This window comes from Equus quagga, chromosome 20 (assembly GCF_021613505.1).
Source record: "Equus quagga isolate Etosha38 chromosome 20, UCLA_HA_Equagga_1.0, whole genome shotgun sequence".
Classification (NCBI taxonomy): Eukaryota; Metazoa; Chordata; class Mammalia; order Perissodactyla; family Equidae; genus Equus; species Equus quagga.
Window position 1 is genome coordinate 8,358,664 of NC_060286.1, and position 25,327 is coordinate 8,383,990.

General features: G+C 38.9%; 1 protein-coding gene across 8 annotated transcripts in view; it reads left to right on the forward strand.

The window, feature by feature from the left end:
• SYT16 (synaptotagmin 16) overlaps positions 1-25,327 on the forward strand; it is a 175,641-nt gene extending 150,314 nt beyond the window's left edge. For 7 of the 8 annotated variants that reach the window (XM_046647718.1, XM_046647719.1, XM_046647722.1 and 4 more), the window contains one exon: positions 19,586-25,327. In XM_046647718.1, coding sequence (XP_046503674.1) covers positions 19,586-19,899 — 314 coding nt within the window. In that variant the 3' untranslated portion in view covers positions 19,900-25,327. Of the gene's footprint in view, positions 1-13,061; positions 13,926-19,585 lie in introns of those variants that run through there. The other variant, XM_046647723.1, reaches the window with a different exon arrangement.

The following is a 25,327-nucleotide window of genomic DNA, read 5'->3' on the forward strand; positions in this document are numbered from 1 at the left end:
AAGCTTAGGATACATTTTTAGTTCCCATATGGAAGAGAACAAGAGAGAGAAAGGATAAGGGAACAAGAGTTTTATGAGGTAACTGAGCAGAGTTGGAAGAAAGAGCGGGAGAGGAGAGAGGACGCAAGCGGGCAGATGAATGGGCCCGGGAGAGGGGTGTGGCGGAGGGAGCCTGCCCCGGGCGCTGGACTCCACGGTGGGGGTGGAGGGAGGGCAGGAGGTGCCCAGGGTCCTGCGTCAAAGTCCGCCTCCGGGGAACTGCCCTCCACGGGAGAGGCACAGGTGGGAACGCGTATGTGTGAGGGTCATAAATCCTGTGCTTGAGACTCTGTTCTCAGGTGCACTTACCTCCTTTGTAAAGAGGGGACATGAACCTTCCTTACTGGGTGGCTATGATAACGTGAGGAATGGTTCTTGGGGATGCCTGAAGGAACACCAGCTGAGCCTAAGTATTGGGAACTTCTCTCCTCTAGAATATTGAAGTTTCTAAATCTTGCTGGAAATAGAGACAAAGGCTGGGATTTAGAAGACAGAATTTTTTGCCTTGAAGTATATCGTGAAACAAAGATAACTTGGAACTGGCCAACTTGATCCAGTCAGACGACTGTTCTGATATTTTAATCTCTTCTTCCTAAGCAAGATAGAGGAGTTGGACAAGATAGAGGAAGTTTCTTCCTCTATTAAAGCTCTTAGAAGAAATAAGCCACTGAAATGTAAGCACCCCTCCCCAAACTTCTGAGGTTAAATCCTTGGGAGAGAGGGCTCAGTGAAAGGCAGGTTTTGCTCTGATGGGCAAGAGCTGATACAACATTCTTGGAGATATGAGTCTCTACAACGCCTCCCAGAATGGCTAAAACTAAAATGGCTGATTCTACCAAGTGTTGGTGAGGGCGTCGAGAATACATTCTTCGTGGGAATGCAAAATGGACTAACCAGTTTGGGAAAAGCCTTGGCAGTTTCTTATACAATTAAACATGCACTGACAATCTGGCAGTTCCATTCTTAGGCATTTACCCATAAGTTAAAAAAAAAAAGGCCTGCACAAGAATGTTCATAGCAGCTTTATTCGTAATGGCAAAACTGCAAAGACCCTCATATCCTTATGAATAAAATAAATTAAGATGCATTTGTATAGTGGAATACTATACAGCAGTATAAAGGGAATGGAATTAATGGAGGCATTCAGCAACATGGAGGAATCTCAGAAACATACTGAGTGCCTACTACATGATTCTGTTTATGTGAAGCTGTAAAATAAGCAAAATTCATCAATAGTGAAAAAAAAGCAGAAGAGTGTTTGCCTCAGGATTGGTGTTGATGTCGGGATGGACTTGGCAGGGCCCTGAGGGGCCATGTGGGGTGATGGAATGTTCTATATTTTGATAGGGGTGTGGGTTAAATGGATGTTTGCACTTGTCAAAACTTACTGAATGGTACGACGCTTTGTGCATTCCACTGTATGTAAATTTTACCTTAAAATAGAAGAGATTCATAAAATATTGAACTCTAGTTAATGAAATGCATGCTGAAAGGTTTAGGGGTGAAGAGCAATGATAGCTACAGCTAAGATGGATTGATGGATAGATAGATGCATGGATATGTGAGAAAGCAAACTGTCTTAGCTCAGGCTGCTGGAACAAAAAATATCATAGAATCAGTGACTTAAACAACAGAAATTTATTTTTCATGGTTCTGGAGGCTGGAAAGTCCAAGATCAAAGTGTCTGCTGATTCAGTTCCTGGTGAGAACCCTCTTCCTGGTTTGCAGGCAGATACCTCCTGGCTGTGTCCTCAATTGGTGGAGAGAGAAATCCTCTCTCTCCTGTCCCTTCCTGTAAGGGCACTGCTCCCTTTCATGAGGGCTCCACTCTCATGACCTAATGACCTCCTAAAGCTGCCATGTCCAAATACCATCACATTGGAGATTAGGGCTTCAACATAGGAATTTTTGAGGTTATACACATTCAGTTCATAGCACAACTGGAGCAAAATACACCAATTGCAGAATCCAGGTGATGGGTATATGGGTGTCCACTGTACAATTATTTCAAGTTTTCAGTGTATTTGAAAATTTTAGTTGTAAAACATTGGGCAGAAAAAGCTAATCTGGTCTTGAATAGTTCAGCTGTGTCAGGTGGATAAAAACAAGACATGAGCCTTAGTCATAGACAGGGGCTTGAGTGGTTGGCATTACATTGTTTTTAATTATATTGAAATCTCAAGGTCCAACCCTATTTTTCTTACTCAACCTTAGACAGGGTAGACAGGGTACCGAACCGGAGGGCATCCTCTGTAGCATCCTACGTAAACCACATCCATCCCAAGAGAAAGTATGTCACTGGGCATTTCTTCATTTCTAACTTTAACCTTTTCTCTATTCATCAGATAGACACAGATTTTTATATCTGTATCTACATCTATCTATCTATCATCTTTTTTCATGAAAATGCCCATGTTATTAATTGCTGTGTTTTTTCAAATCATAGGTGGGCTAGAGAAGATAAAATAGGCTATTTTAAAATTTCTCGGCCCCGTGGCCTAGTGGTTAAGTTTGTGCACTCCACTGCAGCAGCCTAGGGTTTCCCTGGTTTGAATCTTGGGTGCGGACCTAGCACTGCTCTTCAAGCCATGCTGAGGCGGTGTCCCATGGAGCAGAATTAGAAGTAACTACAACTAGAATATACAACTATGTACTGGGGGACTTTGGGGAGAAGAAGAAGAAGGAAAAAAGATTGACAACAGATGTTAGCTCAGGACCAATCTTTAAAAAAATAGATAAAATAAAATTACTGAAACCAGCCCATAGAGCCTTTTCAGAAACAACATATAAATGAGGTAACAACGTGAACTAATCTTAGCCCAAGTCCCATAACAATGTGCCAAGAATCATTCCACTCACTTTCAGGGTAATATCTCATTTAGTACATGTGGCCAGTGTTCAAAAATATTGTTGTCATTATTGCTATTAAGAGGGTACAGGCTAGTCTTCAAATCTGATGGCAAGGGATAGCCTCCACATCTGTACATGGCAGATGGTCCAGGTGAAAAAGCAGCTTATGGTGTCTGGTAGACATCTGAAATCCTGACATGCATTTACAAATGCTTTTGAAAAAGTTACCATTAAGAATTAGAAACATTTGATTATCTTTCAAATTTGGCTTCATGGGAAAGCAACTCACTAACAGTTTAGCAGCTCTGTTCTGTCCTTCTCCTGGGCCTGCCACCCAGTTCCTGCGTGGCCTTGACATTTGAGTTAACCTCTCTGAATTTTATTTCCTTCCCTATTAAATGAGGTTAACAAGCTAATATTGCCAATGCAAGCGCTATATTGAAAAAAAAGGTCGGCTATTTTTGTTGGCAGTTTCTCTTTCTCCATCTTCATCTTTGCTACGTCTCCTTCTACAGAGTGTTACAGCATTGTGTATCTGTGTGTATATACACACACATATAATGGTCCTTGTCAAAGCCTATCATTAAGATGTCCCCTCCAGTTAAAAACAACAAGCTCCCCAGCCTCTCAGCATGTGCATGATTAGCCACATGTGATAATTACATCCCAAATGATAATACTTACAGCAGTAGCATATTAACCTTGTTAGGGACCCACAATAGCAGAGACTAGAGGGAAGAAAAACAAAAAAGCAAATCAAGCTGCCTCATGTTCAGTGTGAAGAAAAAGTGTGATGCAAGGGTACGCTCTACAAATGGAGTGCAGGGAAAAAAGGACTAAAACAAAATGAACAGATATGGGGCATATCATCTTTTCAAAAAATCTGCATCCAGTTTTCAGTTAAATATAGCATTTACTAATACTCACTATGTGCTCAGAATTATGGCCAATTCTTATGAAGATTTCTGTGTATGCAGCACTAACATTGTGTGCATATATGATATTCTTTTACTTACATCAGTTCATTTAATTCTCACAACAACATCAAAGTTAGACAGAAAATCTGAAAGCAACATGGGAGAAAATATAGTTACCATGGTATGTGAATTGTATCCCAATGTTGCTGTCTTTTAAAAAAAATAAACAGTTACCTACAGAAGAGTGATGGTAAGACTGATGACAGACTTCTCAACAACAGTGATAGAAGCCAGAGGACAAGGGGAGAATTTCGTCAAGGTCCTGAGAGAAAAACACTCTCAACTTAGTATTCTGTTCACATGAAGGAGAAGACATATTTTCCACAAAGCTTGAGAGCGTTTATCACTGAAAACACTAACAACGGATGTACTTCAGGAAGAAAGAAATTGAACTTAGAAGGAAGTAGTGAAGTGCAAGAAGGAATAATAAACAAAAAAGTTTGGTAAACATGTAGGTAAATATAAGCATATATAGATGGCATAAAACAAAACAGCAACAGTAGAAAAAATGACTAGTATTAGGAATACATCAAAGTAGAAATAAAATTCTAGGCAGAAATAATAGGAAGGATGGGAAGGGGAGATGGAAGTCAAAGAATTCTAAGGTCTTTGTGTTGCTTAGGAGGAGGGTAGAAATATTGATTGATTTTAGACATTAAATCAAGTGTTTGTGTTAAAATTTTAATCCAACTTTCAAACCAATAAAGGGAATAAATGAGAAAAAAGAAAATGCAATTAATCCAATAGAGAGCAGAAAAAAGATATTTAAAAGCATAGAAAATGCAGAATAAATAGCACAAACCAAAAGAATAAAAATAAATCAAAATAAATTAGTGATCATAATAAATATAAAGGGACTAAAACTTCTTTTCTTTCCCCCTGATTATCCAAATATATTATCCAAAATGACTCAAAGGCCAAGTTGAAGTAGTCTGGAAGCTGAAGGTTACAATGTTATTTGTTTCTTTGTTTGGTTGTTAGGGTTTTTTGCATTTTTTTTATTGCAGTAACATTGGATTATAACATTATATAACTTTCAGGTGAACATCATAATATATTTCAAATTCTCTGTAGGTTACATCGTGTTCACCACCCAAAGACTCGTTACAATCCTTTACCACATGTTTGTGCCTAATTACCCTGTTCGCCCTCCTCCCTCCCCGCTTCCCCTCTGGTAACCACCAATCCAATCTCTGTCTCTACGTGTTTGTTTGTCGTTGTTTTTATTTTATACTTATGAGTGAGATCATATGGTATTTGACTTTCTCCGTCTGACTTATTTCACTTAACATAATACCCTCAAGGTCCATCCATGTCGTCACAAATGGCCAGATTTCGTCATTTCTTATAGCTGAGGAGTAATCTGTTATGTATATATGCCACATCTTCTTTATCCATTCGTCCCTTGATGGGCACCTAGGTTGCTTCCGAGTCTTGGCTATTGTGAATAATGCTGCAGTGAACATAGGGGTGCATGTATCTTTATGAATTCATGTTTTCATGTTCTTTGGATAAATACCCAGCAGTGGAATGGCTGGATCATATGGTAGATCTATTCTTAATTTTCTGAGGATACTCAATACTGTTTTCCATAGTGGCTGCATCAGTTTGCATGCCCACCAGCAGTGTATGAGGGTTCCTTTCTCTCCACATCCTCTCCAACACTTGTTTCCTGTCTTGTTAATTGTAGCCATTCTGACCGGAGTGAAGTGATATCTCATTGTAGTTTTGATTTGCATTTCCCCGATAGCTAATGATGTTGAACATCTTTTCATGTGCCTGTTGGCCATCCGTATATCTTCTTTGGAGAAATCTCTGTTCAGATATTTTGCCCATTTTTCAATTGGATTGTTGTGTTTTTTTTGTTGTTGAGCTGTGTAAGTTCTTTGTATGTTTTGGATATTAACCCCTTATCACACATATGGTTTGCAAATATCTTCGCCCAATTGTTAGATTGTCTTTTCATCTTGTTGACGGTTTCCTATGCTGGGCAGAAGCTTTTTAGTTTGATGTAGTCCCATTTGTTCATTTTTTCTTTTGTTTCCCTTGCCTGGTCAGACATGGGACTTGAAAATATGCTCCTAAGACCGATGTTAAAGAGCATACTGCCAATGTTTTCTTCTAAAAGTTTCATGCGTTTGGGTCTTACATTCAAGTCTTTAATCCACTTTGAGTTGATTTTTGTGCATGGTGTAAGGGAATGGTCTACTTTCATTCTTTTGCATGGGGCTGTCCAGTTTTCCCAAAACCATTTATTGAAGAGACTCTCCTTTCTCCATTGTATGCTCTTGGCTCCCTTGTTGAAAATTAGCTGCCAATATATGTGTGGGTTTATTTCTGGGCTCTTGATTCTGTTCCATTGATCTGTGTGTCTGTTTTTGTGCAAGTACCATGCTGTTTTGGCTACTATAGCTTTATAGTGTATTTTGAAATTAGGGAGGGTGATACCTCCAGCCTTTTTGTTTTTCCTCAGGATTCTTTGGCTATTCAGGGTCTTTTGTTGTTCCATATAAATTTTAGAATTCTTTGTTCTATTTCTGTGAAAAATGTTGTTGGAACTTTGATAGGGATTGCATTGACTCTATAGATTGCTTTAGGAAGTATGGACATTTTAACTATGCTTATCCTTCCAATCCAAGAGCATGGAATATCTTTCCATTTCTTTGTGTCTTCTTCAATTTCTTTCAACAATGTTTTATAGTTTTCAGTGTACAGATCTTTCACCTCTTTGGTTAAGTTTATTCCTAGGTATTTTATTCTTTTTGTTGCAATTGTAAATGGGATTGTATTCTTAATTTCTCTTTCTGCTACTTCATTGTGAGTGTATAGAAATGCAACTTACTTTTGTATGGTTGGTTTTGTATCCTGTGACTTGACTGTATTCATTTATTATTTCTAAAAGTTTTTTTAGTGGATTCTTTAGGGTTTTCTATACTAAAATTATGTCATCTGCAAATAGTGACAGTTTCACTTCTTTTCCAATTTGGATCCCTTTTATTTCTTTTTCTTGCCTGATTGCTCTGGCTAGGACTTCCAATACTATGTTAAATAAGAGTGGTGACAGTGGGCATCCTTGTCTGGTTCCTGATCATACAGGGATAGCTTTCAGTTTTTCTCTATTGAGAATGATATTAGCTGTGGGTTTGTCATATATGGCCTTTATTATGTTGAGGTATTTTCCTTCTATACCCATTTTATTTAGAGTTTTTATCATAATCGATGCTGTATCTTGTCAAATGCTTTCTCTTCATCTATTGAGATGATCGTGTGATTTTTATTCTTCATTTTGTTACTGTGGTGTATCACGTTCATAGATTTGCGGATGTTGAACCATCCCTGCATCCCTGGAATGAATCCCACTTGATCATGATGTATGATCTTTTTAATGTATTGTTGTAGTCCATTTGTTAGTATTTTGTTTAGGATTTTTGCATCAATGTTCATCAGTGATATTGGCCTGTAATTTTGCTTTTTTGTGTTGTCTTTGTCTGGTTTTGGTATCAGGATGATGTTGGCTTTGTAGAATGAGTTAGGAAGCCTTCCCTCCTCTTCAATTTTTTGAAACAGTTGGAAAAAGATAGGTATTAAGTCTTCTTTGAATGTTTGGTAGAATTCACCAGGGAAGCCATCTAGTCCTGGACTTTTATTTTGGGGGAGGTTTTTGATTACTGTTTCGATCTCCTTATTGGTGATTTGTCTATTCAATTCTCTACTTCTTCTTGAAACAGTTCTGGAAGGTTGTATGTTTCTAAGAATTTATCCATTTCCTCTAGATTATCCAATTTGTTGGCGTATAGCTTTTCATAGTATTCTCTTATCTTTTGTATTTCTGAGGTGTCCATTGTAATCTCTCCTCTTTCATTTCTGATTTTGTTTATTTGAATCTTCTCTCTTTTTTTCTTGGTGAGTCTAGCTAAGGGCTTGTCAATTTTGTTTATCTTTTCAAAGAACCAGCTCTTGGTTTCATTAATTTTTTCTTTTTTTTTTAGACTCCATTTCATTTATTTCTGCTCTGATTTTTATTATTTCCTTCCTTCTGCTGATTTTGGGCTTTGTCTGTTCTTCTTTTTTCAGTTCCTTTAGGTGTACTGTTAGATTGTTTATTTGGGGTTTTTCTAGTTTGTTGAGGTAGGCCTGAATTGCTATAAATTTCCCTCTTAGAACTGCTTTTGCTGTATCCCATAGATTTTGACATGTCATATTTTCATTTTCATTTGTCTCCAGGTAATTTTTGATTTCTTCTTTGACCCAGTTGTTGTTCAGTAGCATTTTGTTTACTCTCCACATTTTTGTGGCTTCTCTGATTTTTCTTCCTGTAGTTGATTTCTAGTTTCATACCTTTGTGGTAAAAAAAGATGCTTGGGGGCTGACCCCGTGGCCAAGTGGTTAAGTTTGTGCACTCTGCTGCAGGTAGCCCAGTGTTTTGTCAGTTCAAATCCTGGGCGCGGACATGGCGCTGCTCATCAAACCATGCTGAGGCGGCATCCCATGTGCCACAACTAGAAGGACCCACAACTAAGAATATACAACTATGTACTGGGGGGGTTTTGGGGAGAAAAAGGAAAAAATAAAATCTTTAAAAAAAAAAGGTGCTTGGTATTATTTTGATCTTCTTAAATTTATTGAGACTTGTTTTGTAGCCTAAAATGTGATTGGTCCTGGAGAATGTTCCATGTGCATTTGAAAACAATGTGTATTCTGTGGTTTTTTAGATGGAATGTTCTATATATATCTCCTAAGTCCATCTGATCTAATGTGTTGTTTAAGGCCAATATTTCCTTGTTGATCTTCTGTTTGGATGATCTATCCATTGTTGTAAGTGGAGTGTTTGTGTTACTGTCTATTTCTGCTTTTATGTCTCCTAATATTCACTTTATATATTTAGGTGCTCCTATGGTCGATGCATAGATATTTACAAGTGTTATATCCTCCTGTTGGATTGTTCCCTTTATCAGTATGTAGTGCCCTTCCTTGTCTCTTGTTACAGTTTTTGTTTTTAAGTCTATTTTGTCTGATATAAGTATTGCTACCCCTGCTTTCTTCTCTTTGCCATTTGCATGGAGGATCTTTTTCCATCCTTTCACTTTTGGTTTGTGAGTGTCTTTAGGTCTGAAGTGTGTCTCTTGTATGCAGCATATATATGGGTCTTGTTTTTTTATCCAGTTGGCCACTGGATGTCTTTTGATTGGAGTATTTAGTCCATTGACATTTAAAGTATCTATTGATAAATATGTATTTATTTCCATTTTGTTATTTTTTTCCTGTGTGTTTTAGTAGTTCTTCTCTGTTCCTTTCTTCTTTTCTTGCTCTCTTCCCTTGTCATTTGATGGCTTTCTTTAGTAATGTGTTTGATTTCTTTCCTCTTACTTATTGGTTTACTTATTATAGGTTTCTGTATTGTGATTACCCTGAGGTTCCTATATAATATTCTGCATATCTAGCAATCTATATTGAGTTGATAGTCTCTTTAGCTTGACCTCTTTCTAAAAGCTCTACTCTTTTACCCCCTCCTCCCACATTTTATGTTTTTGAAATCATATCTAATCTGTTGTTTTGTGTGTGTCTATCTATCACCCTCATCATTAAAATAGGTAATTTTAGTACTTTTGTCTTTTAACCTTCATATTATCTTCACAGGTGGTTGATCTGCTACCTTTACTGTATTTTTGCCTTTACCAGTGATTTTATTGCCTGTTTTTGGGGGTTATTTATTTTTTTTTGGATAATTTTCTTATCCCTATTTGTGGTCTTCTCTTTCCCACTTAAATAACTCCCTTCAGCATTTCTTGTAGAACTGGTTTCTTGGTGATAAACTCCTCTAATTTTTGCTTGTCTGAGAAGCTCTTTATCTCTCCTTCCATTCTGAATGATAACCTCGCTGGATAGAGTATTTTTGGCTGTACATTTTTTGCTTTCAGCACTTTAAATATGTCATGCCACTCTCTTCTAGCCTGTAGTGTTTCAGCTGAGAAGTCTGCTGATAGCCTTATGGGCTTTCCTTTGTATGTCACTTGTTGCCTTTCTCTTGCCGCTTTTAGGATTCTTTCTTTGTCTTTAATTCTTTACACTTTGATTATAATGTGTCTTGGTGTGGGCCTCTTTGGGTTCATCTTGTTTGGAGCTCTCTGCACTTCCTGTGCCTAGATGTCTGTTTCTTTCCTCAGGTTAGGGAAGTTTTCAGCTATTATTTCTTCAAATAGATTCTCTGCCCCTTTGTCTCTCTCTTCTCCTTTTGGGACACCTATAACATGAATGTTAGTGCACTTGATATTGTCCCAGAGTTCCCTGAGACTGTTCTCATTCTGTCTAATTCTTTTTTCTTTTATCAGTTTGGCTTGGGTGCTTTCCTCTAGTCTTTCTTCCAGCTCACCGATCCATTCTTCTGTATCATCTACTCTGCTATTGTGTCCCTCCAGTGAATTTTTCATTTCCAGTATTATATTCTTCATTTCTGATTGTTTCTTTTTTATATTTTCCAATTCTTTGTTGACGTTCTCACTGTGTTCATCTAGTCTTCTCCCAATATCAGTGAGCATCCTTGTGGGTTTTTGTTTGAACTCTGTGTCAGGTACATTGCTTATTTCTGTTTCATTTAGTTCTTTTTCTGGGATTTTTGTCCTGTTCCCTTGCTTAGAATGTATTCCTTTGCCTCCTCATTATGCCTCTCTCTCTGTACTTATATCTGTGTATTAGGTGAGTCAGCTATATCTCCTGATCTTGGAGAAGTGGCCTTATGTAAGAGACACCTTTTGAGGCCCAGCATTGTGCTTCCCTCTGGTCACCAGTCCAAATGATCCAGGAGTGACCCCTTTGTGGGCTACTTGTGTCCTTCTGCTATGGCAGGGTTCCTCTTACTGCAGTACCCAGGGAACTTAGTCTTTCCCTCCCTGACCGGCTGTTTGTAAATCAGGTTTGAGAAACCCCAGCACCATTGGCTACAAAGTCTAATAGTACACTCCTGTTGCAGTTTTCCTGTTAATTGAGCAGTTACCCAGTGTAGCTGGTTGTTAGCCTCAGGGGCTTACCGTTGCTGTAGGCCTCAGGCCTGCAAGGCTGTTGTGAGCTATCTTAGCATTGCAGCTGAGTGGGGCTGGCCCTAGGCATGGGAGCACCCAATTGTTTCAGGCTTTGGCCAGTGGTGCCTATCCTCTTTGTGGCTCTTTGTGATGTGCACGTCCTCTCCCACTGATCAGCCCCACCCCCGCAGGTCCACACACACTGTCAACACAGCCCCTGGTCCATGCGCACTTTCCGACCCCCTGGAGCATACCCAGTCGCCCTGCTGCAGAGGCCCCCACCTATCCACCAACACCCCCCACAGGTCACCTGGTCATTACACAGGCCCTGCACCACAGAGGCGGACACACTCACCTGCCTGTAGAGGATCAAGGCACCCAGTCTATGCAGGCTGACAAGTAGCCTGAGGGCTTGCCTTTCTGTGGGGCAGGTCCCTAGGGCAGGCTGCCTGCCCTGGCTGAACTAGATTAAATCTGCACTCTAGTAGGTGTGGCAGACCCCTGGGCTAACAGTCCAGAGGAAGAACTTATATGGCATCTGCCAGGGTCTGTGTCAGCATACCTGTACTGGGTCACAACAATGGCCACCACCAATGTCTCAGTCTCTGGAGAGGTCTCACCTCTCACTGAGATGTACCCAGAGCCAATCAGGTGAGTCTCTTTTCACCAAAGGACTGTTCAGCTTTCTTTGGTAATTTTAGGTTGTTCTCTGAGACGGGTGAATTTGTATGAGGGTCTTTTAAGAGCTGGGTTTTTTCATCTTTCGTCCGTTAGCTTTTCTGGGGGTATCCCCATTGCAGTTGATAGTCAGTGAAGCCAGATAGTAGGACACTTGTCTCTGTTGTGCTGAGTCTGAAGGATGCTTATAGCCCTAATGTGCCCCCACTAAGTTTCCCACTCCTCCAGGGAGGGCTGCGTGCCTTAGGGTGGCTCCTGCCCAGCTGGCTATGAAGCTCCACTGCTCAGAAGGGTGGCTTTCTTTCTCTCCAGAAGGAATTTCTGCTTCTTCCGCCTCAGTCAGGACTGTCCCTTGTTTTGTGGGCATTCTTTTTATCCAGTTTTCAGTTTTCTCTCCAGGGTAATTTTTCCAAGAATAGTTATAACCTAGTTGTGTTTGTGGGAGGAGGGAAGTTCAGAATCTGCCTATGCCGCCATCTTGATGAGATCTTACAATGTTATTTTGGAGTAAAATTTCTATGTGAAAGATAAATATAAGATTAGATTAATATTTCTCTCTTCCTCCCAATCTCTCCCTGTGCCCTCTGGCCACAGTCTCTCAGACACACTACAGTTTATATTTGGCCCACCTAGCCTCATTATATATATATTTGAATAATTGACTTAGTTCAGGAATGCAAGAATGATTTAACATTAGGAAAAATCTGCTAGTGTAATTTACCATGCTAACTAATTTATCAGAAAACATTATGATTATCTCAATAGATGCAAAAGAAATGTTTGACAAAATGCGCTATCCATTATTGATAAGAATAACTCTTAGGAGATGAGTAATAGAAGGTGTATTAGTGTAGACTAGGCTATGCTGCAATGACAGATAAACCCTGTGGTCTCAGTGGCTCACCACAGCGGAGGTTTATTTCTCTCTAGCATCGCAGTCCAAAGGGAATTGGGTGACTCTCCTCTAATCTGTGGCTGAGGCATACAGGCTCTTTCCATTTAGTGAGGGGATAATGATATTCAAAATGTGACCTCCATTGTTGTCACAAAAGGGGAAGAGACAGCATGGGAGATTTCTTGCTTGAGCGGGAGTGGTCAAATATAGCTATGATTGAAGGTAATATTTGTCACTTCTCACATTCCATTATTCAGAGCTCAGTCACATGGCCCAGTCAACTCAAATATGGTGGGAAGCCTACATCCTTAATTTGATATTTGACCTGAATCATTATCATATTACTCACCTGAGACTATTTACTGGGCCTTTGTAGCTCGTAGCCTTTTAAAATCTCTCTCTCACTGTTTGGAGGTCTGGAAGAAATCAGATTTTCCAACTACAAAAAGGTCTAAATTTCCATGTACTCTTTTTCCTTTCCATTTTCCTTGTGCACTGGTCAGTTCTTTCCCAAGCTTACCTTTTGCCTCCCTCTAGCCCTCTAAATGAAGCCAGTAGTACTGAATACACACTTCTAACATTCTGTTTTTCAATCTGTTTCCCTAGAGCTACAAGCTCATTAGGCACGTGCCCTTCCTTCCAAGTTATAGCAGATGGCGATTTTACCATCACATAATATGGATTATAGACCTGGACTGTTCCAGCCTCTCGTAGCAGTTTCTTCTTCACCTGGAACCCAACTTCTAGGCCAGTGCCTCTTCTTGTTTTTTTTATTATGGTAACATTCCAGTTCAGATTACCAATTACTATATCAGTCAGATTTTGTCAAGAAAATACCCTAGAGAATTTTGAGTCAGAGGTTGTTTTTATAGGTTTTAAGTATGGGAAGGCTGGGAAATAAAGGTCAGAGAGGGTCTTTTCAGGAAACCCAGAAGTACAGGCATTAAAAGGAAGATGCCAATATGGTCTAAGCCATGTGCACACAAAAGGGGTGATTCTCATAGGATGTTTGAACCCCAGGGGCAAAACCCCTACCTTGCTGTCTGCTGATGTCTAGACACATGCCTACAACTGGGTTCAGAGAATGTGGCCCCCCCCCTTCTATGTTACACTCTCATACAAGTAGCTTTCATTAGTAGAATCTAACTGGGATCTTACTGGCAAAAGATTTAAAAGAATGTAGTTTTAAGGCTTTATGCCTCATTGGTACAGAAAAGAGCTTAGAAAAGTGGAAATGGTATTGAATATCAGTAACTAGTGTGTGGTACAGAAGGGAACTTGCTTAAGCTTGATAATGAGCATTTTAAGAAAAATCTACACTAACTGGCATTCTTAATTCTGCAATCTCTTCGAAGTCAGGAACAAAATAAGAATTCCCACCAGCATCACTCTTTTTTTTTTTTTTAAGATTTTATTTTTTTTCCTTTTTCTCCCCAAAACCCCCCAGTACATAGTTGTATATTCTTTGTTGTGGGTCCTTCCAGTTGTAGCATGTGGGATGCCGCCTCAGCGTGGCTTGATGAGCAGTGCCATGTCCGCACCTGGGACTCGAACCAACGAAACACTGGGCCGCCTGCAGTGGAGCGCACGAACTTAACCACTCAGCCATAGGGCCAGCCCCGCATCACTCTTATTCAACATTAGAGTGGAGGTTCAAGGCAATTCAGTAGAATAAGAAAAGGAAATAAAAATTTAAAACTTGAAGGGAAGAAATGAAACTGCCATTATTTCTAGAAAATATGGTTGTCCACATTAAAAATACAGAGAATCTACAAATTTAAGAAGATAATTCTTATACAAAATCATTGTTTTCTAATATATTAGGAACAGTTAGAAAGTAGAGTTTTAAAACAGTACTATTTACAACAACAGCAAAATATCTAAGATAGTAAAGGATAACAATAAAAAACAAGAAAATTATGGAAAAAAATTACCAAACTTTTTGAAAGACATAAAAGAAAACTAAATGATAGATATACCACGTTCATTGGTGAGAATATTCCATATGGTGAAACAGCTTTTCCCAAATTAATCTATATAGTCTGTACAATCCCAATAAAAATGTCAACACTGTTTCTTTAGTATGTTTTGATTTTTTTTTTAAAGATTTTATTTTTTCCTTTTTTCTCCCCAAAGACCCCCGGTACATAGTTGTATATTCTTTGTTGTGGGTCCTTCTAGTTGTGGCATGTGGGACACTGCCTCAGTGTGGTTTGATAAGCAGTGCCATGTCCGCGCTCAGGATTCGAACCAATGAAACACTGGGCCGCCTGCAGCAGAGCGCGTGAACTTAACCACTCAGCCACGGGGCCAGCCCCTGATTTTTTTTTTAATAGAACTTGACAAGCTGGTTTTGAAATTCATCTGTAAGAGCCAGTTAAACCAAGCAAGAGCTTAGAATACTAAGTTTTTTTTAAAAGGTGATAGGGGGATTCTCCCTAGTGGATATCAAGACATATTATAAAATGATGATGATAAATATTATCAGACTTAGGAAAGGGTACCCAAGCCTGGAAACTTGATATCTGACAGATGTTGTATTACAAATCAGCTGGGAGATAATGGACTACTTAAGGAATAATGCTTCCCATATGCAGGAAAAATAATTAGACCCCTACCTCACATCACACACAAAGATCAATTTCAGGTGTATTAAAGATCAAATGTAGTCAGAGAAAGACAAATAGTGTATGATTTCATTCATATGTTGAATCTAAAATAAACCAAGCTCGTAGATACAGAGAACAGATTGGTGTTTGCCAGAGGCAGGGGGTGGGGACTGGGTGAAATAGGGGAAGGTGGTCAGAAGGTACAAATTTCCAGTTGGAATATAAATCGGACCTGAGAATGTAATGTACAGTACAGTGACCGTGATTAACAGTACTGTACTGTATGTGTGAAAGTTGCTAAGAGAGTAGATCTTAAAAGTTCTCATCACAAGAAAAAAATTTGTAACTGTGTGGTGACAGATGTTAACTAAACTTATTGTGGTAGTCATTTTGCAATATCTACCTATATCAAATCATTATATTGTACACTTAAAACTAGTAAATGTTATATGTCAATTATATCTCAAGTAAAGAAAGATCAGATTGACAAATTCTTAAGACTTGTAAAAGAACATATGGGAGACTACTGAGTTTGGGTAGGGTTTCTTAAACAATTTTCTTTTAAAAGCATCAACTGGAAAGGAAAACATTGATAAATATGACTCCACAAAAATTTAAAACATTTATACTTCAAAAGTCACTGTAAATAAAGCAAAAGGCTAAGCCACATGCAGGGGGAAGATATTAGCAATAAGTATAATAAAGATTTTGTATCTGGAACTTATAAAGAGCCAGTTACCAACTCCTAAAGATGTGCTAAAGAAATTCGCAAACGTTAGTGTAATGGAAAATATTGCAAAATGTTCACTGAAATCTTTTCAATAAACAATTAAATGTCGACTAATTAAGAGAATGGATAAGTGAATTGTGGTTTATTAATACACTGGAACACTATACACCAGTTAAAATAAGTGAATCACAGGTATATATATCATATAGAAGATATAAAAAATTTAATATTGAATGAAAAAGGTAAGTTTTGGGAAGACACACACTAAAATGTTAAATTTTTAACATTTAAATGCTAAAATACTGAAATATATCTTGGATATCTTTTGGATGCCTTTAGTTATATCTTCTTATATAGTGAAAGTCCAAAAACATACATAAAAATGATAAACTCAAAATCCAGGATGGTAGTTACCTTTAGTAAGAGGAGAAGTTGAACAGGATCAAGGAAGGCACTCAAGGATCTTCAATTATAATGGTTTACTTCTTAAAAATCAAACCAAAAGTGAAAAAATCAGTAGTAAATCTGAAAAATACTAAATGTCACAAGTCTGTGTGGTGTGTATTTGGGTATGTGTAATATTATTCTCTACTCCCTTAGGTATGTTTAAAATGTTTTGTAATTATTAATGAGTTAAAAGGGAAGGGTAGGTTAAATGAGCAAATTCCCTCCTCTGGCCCAGAGAATTCTGGTCCGCGTGCTCTATCCTGAGCCGAGCCTGTAGCACGGTTGGTAGAGCATCATGCTGCAAATGGGCAGGTGTTTTATATGGGTTATATAACTGACCACCTGGTATCATACTGTTTCTTTGCAAAAATGACTTCTGATTTTCAAGTGACATACTTTGTGCCGTGATAAATTGAGGATTATGTACTGTTACCTTTTTTTGGTACATGTGGCATTTTCCTTAAAGAGACAAGTGACTGGTGAAGCAGTTGACAGGGCTGAGTCAGAAGAGCAGCATCCAGAACTATCCAGGGATTATGACCCATTCAGCCTTTTGATGAAGGTTTTGAGTTACCGGAGACACTGAGGGGCCTTCTGAATCATCATCAGAAGATAAAATATTGTTTGCTGTTGTTTTGTAGTGAGTATTATCAACTCCTAAGAATGAGAACAGAGCTCAGTTAAGTTGTGTACTTCCTTAGCTGGACCCTTTCTTTATCCATTCTCACCGGTGCTCATCAGAATAAGTCAATGAACCTCACAAGACCCCAGCCATGCGCCCCACTGTTCTGCATGGGTAGAATTTCCAGAACCTCTGTTCTGGACATTAAAAAGCAAGCACATTTTCACTGCTGACAAAGCTCCCCTTTTGAGCTGGAACAATCAGTAATATTTGCTTCTCTCGGTCAGGTGTCCCCAGACTGGATTGTTTATAAAACTATTATTTTCCCTTTTTGTCACTTACAATTCAGCTTCAGTGATGGAAGTTTGGTAATAAGTGGCCTTTCTTGTAATTAGAAAACGACCTTGTGACAGGATAAAGCTTGAAATTGCTCTCTTTGTGAAATGAGCAGGTCTTTGTTTGTGGGATTAACTCAGTTTCCGCTGCCATCACTGGCGACAGAATTGCCAGAGCAGTTTGGGGACTGGACAGAACTTTTCCTCCAGAAATCAAGGAGCTGTGCAGCTGTGGGCACGCAAATTCACTCCTCCATTGTTGGGTTTCTGACAGCTTTTGCTGTAGAGGAGTTTGAAGAGTGGAGAGCCCTGTTTCTGAGACAGAGAAGTGTTTTCACACCTGAAGTGTAATTTCACACCTTGTGTTTCTCAGCAGATAAGTGCATAAAATAACACATCAAACCGGAATAGAAAAAGATCAACATAGAATGAAAACTGCAGGTTGTAATTTGTTTCCTATCTTACAATGCTCTTATATAGAACAGTAAATTATAGGGGTCTGGGTTCACACTTTAAAAAGTTGGACTGGTTGTTAGGTGGAAAGCAAGCAGTAAACACTAATTGGCTTTCAGCCTGCATGGAACAGAATGTACAGAATGACAGAATTCGGAAACACCCTAACATTTCGGTTAAAAAAAATAGAACACATCTAAGTAACTGATAAGAATTGTAGTTAAAAGTCTAGAAATTAATAAATAATTTTAATAAAATATAATTGTGTTAGGAGATGATGTTCTTTGTAATGATCCACTCAGGAATTCTAGCAAAAGCAGTAGTCTATGTTAGTAGAATTTGGGTGTTGTCTTTCCTTTCTATAAATGATTAAACATATGATGCTAATCACCATTTTATAGCATTCTAATGCCAGAGTTAGAAAACGAGGGATTTAGCTTCATTTTTTGAGTTTGAAAACTCCAGATCAATAGAAAAAAAAGTTAAGCATCCTGGGTAGTCATGATCATTGATTAAAAAGTATTTAATATTTATTGAATGTCTGCCACCTGTTAGACACCACGGCAGGCATCGGGGATGCAGAGGTAACAAGACAGTCCCTCTTTCTACCGGTGGGGAGCTGACAGTCTTGCAGTCAAGTAAACCGGCAGTGTTACTATGGGTGATAAGTGCTGAGATAGGCGAAAACCAGATTTTGATGAAGCCCACAGGAGGCTTATCTGAACCAGGGCTAGGGGAAGCGCGAAGTGGTCAGCAAGGATTCCTGGATGCAGCGATGTGTCCAAACCAACTAATGAACAGAAGTCATGTGAAGGTGGATGTCGTGGCATGTACAGCTTGTGGAGAGGGAAAGGGAAAGAGATTGGGAGAGCTGGAGGGATGCAGGTAGTTCAGTATAGCGGGAATGCAGTGTATAAGGGCGACAGTGGTGTACAATGAGACTGGAAGGTAAAGAGAGCCAGAGGGTGTAGTCTATACCAATAAATTTAGAGTTATCCTGAGACTGGGGGGAAGTATTGAGGGTTTAGTTGTTGTTGATTACTGAGAGTGACATGACCAGATATGCATTTTACAAAGACCTCTCTGACTGTGGTACGGGGTGATCCTGTGACTGGAGTTTGGTGAGGAAACATACAGAAATGCAGGTGAGAGATGCTGGTGAGCTGAGCTTACGGTGTATACTGAGAGTTCAGTGGCATTGGGGATGGAGAGGAGGGGGTAGATTTGGGATTGATTGGCTGGACCAGGAGTGAGGAAGCCAGTATTGTCAAAAATGTAGTCCTGATTTCTGATTTGGACCATCGAGTGGATGAAACTACCATTCACAGAGATGTGGAACATTGAAGCAGCAAGTTTTTAAAAGTTGAGGACATATTGGTGTGAGATGTCCACAGGAAGAAATGTGGTATGCAGTTGGGTCTTGAGCTTGGGAGAGAAGACGAGGCCAGAGATACGTATTTGATTCAGTTGACAGTAGATAGATGGGATGATCCAAAGAATATGTAGAGAGTGAGAAGAGAAGAGACTAACCCAGGCATAAACAGTATTTTGACTAGGAAGAGGAAAAAAACCATGTAGAACAAAATGTATATATTTATCTTGTTATATAAATAAACTGTAGATGAAGAGCTGTGCGTGTCCACAAACACCATGGCACATATGCCTACGCACCTATACACCCCTGCAGATGGAGAGCTTCTAATAAACATTAGCAAGATGTCCGAGAGTGGGCTGCATGAAACATTAAGCATTCAAGGTAAAATTCCTTTCCTTAATTATTCCTGTAAGATGTGTTAGTCCTGCAGCAAGTACCAGGCACAAGGATGCTGCTCAGTATGTTAAAAAGGAAAAATTTGCAGCCCATGTAAATATTACAACTAAATCAGCAGAACAGAAAGCACTGATGTTTTCTCATTTCTGTTATTTTTTCTTAGATACATATGGAAAGCTCTTTCTCCTCAATTCTGTGGGTCAAGAGATGTCCCGCTGCAAGACATCCATTCGACGTGGTCAGCCCAATCCTGTCTATAAGGAGACCTTTGTTTTCCAGGTGGCCCTCTTTCAGCTCTCTGATGTCACGTTGATGATTTCCATTTATAACAGGCGTACTATGAAGCGTAAAGAGATGATCGGTTGGATTGCTCTGGGCCAAAACAGTAGTGGAGAGGAGGAACAAGACCATTGGGAGGAAATGAAGGAGACCAAAGGTCAGCAGGTCTGTAGATGGCACAGCTTGCTCGAATCCTAGGTTTGCCAACAGGCATTTGTGTGCTACATCCGCCCTGCTGACCCGTGTTTTGACTACTGATACCAACTCAGCGCATGCTGGCAGGCTTTTTAGAGACAGGTTTTCAAATAGGGATTGGATTCTACTAACCTTTAGGACATTCTGGGAGTGGGGGGATCTTTGGGTTTGATTTGGATATAAGTATTATAATTTTTTAAAATTCTACAAAAACAGTCAACTGTATGGAAAATGTTAACTTAGTTGTGAACAGTGATGATGAGTTAATTTGTGTTAATAGGTTACTGAGTTTTGGTTCAGGCTGTGGAATGAAGCTTCTCCTGCCGTCTCTGTTTGCTTGAAGAGTAACCTGCGATTGCTAGGGAGCTGTTAAATGTTACTATTTGCAAGCACTTATGTGTATGAATCAGAATTTTCTTAGTACACTGCAAAACCCCCAAAACACAGAAATGAATCAGACACCGAGGCTCATAGAAGAATGTAACTGCCATCCATAATCCACTATTTCACATTTTTCCCTTAGTGAAAAAAAAAAAACCACCACCCTAATTTATTTACCTAACAAATAAGTGTTATAAACTTGCACTTATAGAGCAAATCTGTATTAATTAAATACCTCTTTTTATCTCACATATATAATGTAGTTTCATATGAGATTTGGTTAGATGAATCATTTTGAATCTAAAAAAGTTCAAAAACGACTGTTGAAAGACAACTTGCCTCCTTTTGAGTATGTAAGATTTCAAATTTGCAACTTGCAAGATTTTTATGCTGTTTTTCTCACCTAATAAATTCCTACAGAATGAGAAGAAAACCAAAAAACCTATTTAATTCATGAACTTATTGATTTTTCTGAATCTAGAGTTCTCCTTGTAGATTATAGTTTTTCTATATTCAGTAATATATACTCATACATGTATTTGAATGTATGCTTGCATGTAAACCATACTGTTTTTATGCAATATTTTCCATCATTAGCATAGCAAATTGTACACAATGGGTCTTTAATAAATGTTGATTTGACTTAGAAATGAACATGTTATAATACCTGTGAATGAAGAAATATTCTTAGCTTGTATGGAATGACACTAAATTTTTCTTTGAGCATTTGAAGTGCCTATAATTGTCATTTTTCATGGCATTTCTAGCAATTTATATTAGTCACTACTTGCATTCTGGCCCTGTGCCATTCAGAGTGCTGATCTTGTGTGGTTATGGGCATGAACTTTTACTTGCAACTGACTTTTACATATTTGTGCAGGGCATGATTATTTTTCTTTTTCTTAGATCTGAGCCCTTTATTTCAATTACTTTAAATAAGCAGTAATAAAAAAGGCTCTTCTGAGCAATTGCTCGCTCACTTATTTTTAGCTTTTATGTTTCATTGTTGACTTTTTGCTGCCTGTGGGAAGAGTGATAGCTAGTGATGGATGTATACAGTTAAAAACACATAACTCCTCCTCAGCTCTGCTTTTTGACAGATTGTAAACGTAGGCTGTCACACTTGAAGAACATATTTATTCCTTACTGTGTGCACTGGTTATCCTACAAGACCAGACTAGCGCTCAGGATAATCCTATGATGATTTCAAGTTCCAACTTTTGAAAGAAGTCATCTCACGTGGAAGAATCAGAATTAGCAAAATAAATTAATATCTTAATTTCTTTTCAGGTCTTGGGAGTTTCCTAGATAATGCTGCTCAGTTATTGGGAATAAGTAGTAAAACCACGCTCCTTTGGGTTTTTACCCTGCCTTTCCTTGGAAGACCTCAAAGTGCTTTTCCAACATTATATCCATTAACTGCTGAGTGCTCTCTGCACTGTGGCTGTGTCATCGAGGAGGAGAACTGAGTGCAATTGATTAAGTAGCAGCACAAAGAATTGGCTTTTCACATCCCTCACTCTCTTTATGTGCTTGTGTTTAAAGGGAAGTGGAGCAGCCTTGTTATGCTTTCCTTTATGCAGGAACATAAAAGCAGCATTCACTTTAAAATTTACATTTGAAAAAAATCTGCATATATTATACAGACAGTCCTGGATTTTTCCCCTCATATTTTCCTGCTCTATGTTTTGCTGCATCTCTTGTCTCCTGGTGCCTGATAATCACCTATGCTTCGTTTTCTGCTGCCGTGATTCACCCATTTTTAAGGTTTTCTGCTGGTGTAGTGGAGATATCCTTGTGTGTTTGATCTGCTTTCTAATCGTCTGTGTATATTACAGTTACAGGAATATGCAGCATTTTAAGGGAAGGGATGCCTGACAAGCATTTTTTATTTTTATCATTTTACTATGTTGGTGTTACTCACCATGTAGGATGCATGTACATCTTGAATATACAGCAACATTCACCCTAAAGCTGATTGTATAAATATAAAATGCTAATGACAAGATACGTTAAAATATGAAGCTGAATTTTTTTACATTGATTTGAAATTCTGGTTTAGTAAGAACTTCTGATTTTGTGCACTTAAACCCCCTCGTTTTCTTGGCAAAGTCTAGACACAATGCATTTAACATGTTTTTCACTCGAGCTCTGACATCTACATTTGCTTTTCAAAAGAGTTATGAGAGATGATTAGTTGGTTCTGCAATGAACAGCTGCTTTTGCCTGTTTTATCCAGCTAATAATTAATATCTTATAGGGACATTTGAAATTGAGGAAGCACCAGTTTTGTTGCGTGAGTGGTTCTTTCCATGATTTTTCCTGAAGAGAATGCTTTTTACATAATATTGTGGAGGGTGAATGATGCACTAGATTTCTGGAACTCTGTTTTATAGCGTGCCTTCTTTCAGGGTGTGAGTTTACACTGAATTTAGAAATGCTGGTTTCACCAATCTCAGTGGTGGCTCTTGAGCTCCCTGCTCCCCTCTGACTATTGTTGAATTTTTAAATGGGCCATTCACCAGGCAGCCGAGCACCTGCTCTCACTTCTGTGTCCCTCACTGGCTCCCAGTGTGATGCGCAGTTGTTTTGGCCCCTGTTTTTGCTGATGTTGCATAACTGAGGGGAGGTCTTGCCATCCTTAACAGAAGAAGAAGTTGTAATGCCTTCGGATTTATTACACTCAGCCTTGCACCTGCCCGAAGTTTGAGAAAGAATCCTCACCGTGATTGCGAGGGGAAGAGAGTATCGTACTGCATTGCCGTTCACTTTAGGAAGTATTCACGCTGCTCTTCCTTCAGTGACAGGAACTGATTGACCTCAAACGTTGATATTCTCCGTAGTGCTAGGTGCTACACCGAGCCTGAAACACAGCCTCTGCCTTTGCAACACGGAACTCTCACATATTTTATAAATTCTCGGTCAGTCACTCTGCGGTACATCCTGGCGGCGCTCGCTGGTCTTATTTGACAACCAAAACTCTGTTCTTTTCAAGTAAAGCATTATTTAAGTTGAAACTACCATCAGGTTAAGTGAAAATGCTTCTCTGATAGCCACTGAGTTGATTAAATTGATGGTCCAGTGTGCGTTTCCCCAAACCTTGGCTGTCCTTTTGCAGCAGAGGATTAGTACATCAAGATCAGAAAAGGGATGATTTCTAGATGACGAAAGCATGATTTCTAGATGACGTAAAACCAAATGGAGGCATATTCTCTAATAATAGAGAAACCAGACTAGAAAACAACATGGTATCTCCTCTTACCTTGGAGGAAAGAGGAGCTAAAGAACATGCCATTCTTTTTGATCCACAACAAAAGCAAATGATAGATCATCCTGAAATGGCAAAAGTATTTTTATTGTTTTAAAAAAGTCATTCGTTTGATCCAAAGAGAAAAGCTCGGCGAAGTATAAAACAAACAGACAAATCATATAGCATGTGTATGAAACAAATAAATATACTGGATAGTTTCAGCATTCACTGGCATATATTGAAGAAGAATAAACTAATAAACCAAAAGACATTTCAGTTTAACTAGCTATTTTTCACAACTTGTGGAATTCTGGGAAATACTTGAAGATGGGGAAATGAAACTGGTCTGATACAACTCAGAGGAGTTGGCACGGGCTGTGGGCCTAGCTTGGGTTGTTTGGATGGCACTCTGCTAACTGTGTGGCCTTAAGAAAATGACTTAGCCAGCCTGTGTCCCTGTTTACTCAACTAGAAATGGAAATAATACCTACCTCATAAGGTTTTCAAAAAGACATTAATGAGATAACAGCATAGAGCTGGCATATAGTCAGCATTCAGTATTTCCCCCTCACGATCATGCTTAAAAAAGAAAAAAGCATTTAAGATTTATTTCTCTTTCTAGTGAAAGTAATAGTAACATTAGAGAAAAACTAAGAATCATTTTCAGATGCTTCAGAAAGGATATGTTCGTGGAGCTAGTCTGAATTTGGAGAGAAAGGAAGTCTTATCGGGGCAACCTAAACAGAGATAAGCCTGGTTTATGGAGGAAGTTGATCCTTAATAAATCCCCAATGAGGTATAATAGCCAAATCTTTGTCTTTTACCCCATTAGCTTGAGGAGGTGGAGGTGTGAAACCTTGGTGCTTGTGTGCCTGTCTTGGTAAGTCACTCACAAGGCCTCTCATCGCCTCAGCTCTTCTCTAGTATTCACACATGGATCGACCATGTCATTCCCATCCAAAGAGCTGGTAAAGGCAGCATCTTGAGTACATTTTTCAACTTTGATCTGAAAAAGCAAAATAAGTGCTGTGGCACTGTACTGACACTTTTTTAAATGGACAACACTTTTTTTGACCTGTATTATATATTCATATTATATACTGATAGGCAAAAATTTTTAAATGATCTAATTATGCAGCTATCGAAACTTAATCTAACTGTTTGACTGGTTCTATCAGAGTTGATACCAACTCTCTGTTAAAATGGATTATAAGAGTGACTTGATGTCATAGAAAGTGTGTTCAGTTGTTCTCAAGTGTTCAAACCTTGAGTGAAGAGAAGAGTTTCCTGAGAATTTAGAAAAACCTTTGTGGACATTTGTTCTGGAGAAGTTGTCAGCAAGAAGCCCCCTGAAGTTTAGTGTCACCAGGTGCCACGAACCAGCCAGGTACCACATGTGGTTTTCAACTAACTGTGATTCTGGAATGGAAAAGTGTGGGCCTGAGTTCCCAAATAATGCCAAATTGCCAAAGTCCTGACTCAAGTTCTAGGCTTCCCAATTCAGGAGAAACATGGAGAAATTGGAGAAGAATCACTTCGTTTCGTGGTTTCAGTTGGGCATAATTCTGCATGTAGGGAAATTGATGGGAGTTGCATGGCAGCTGAGAAGGCTGTGGAGTGATTTCTAGTAACAGTCATCCAGAATATAAAGAGCTTCTCCCAAGAGGACGATATAATCCTCCTCTTCTTTTTCTTTTTGAGGAAGATTAGCCCTGAGCTAACTGCTGCCAATCCTCCTCTTTTTGCTGAGGAAGACTGGCCCTGAGCTAACATCCGTGCCCATCTTCCTCTACTTTATAT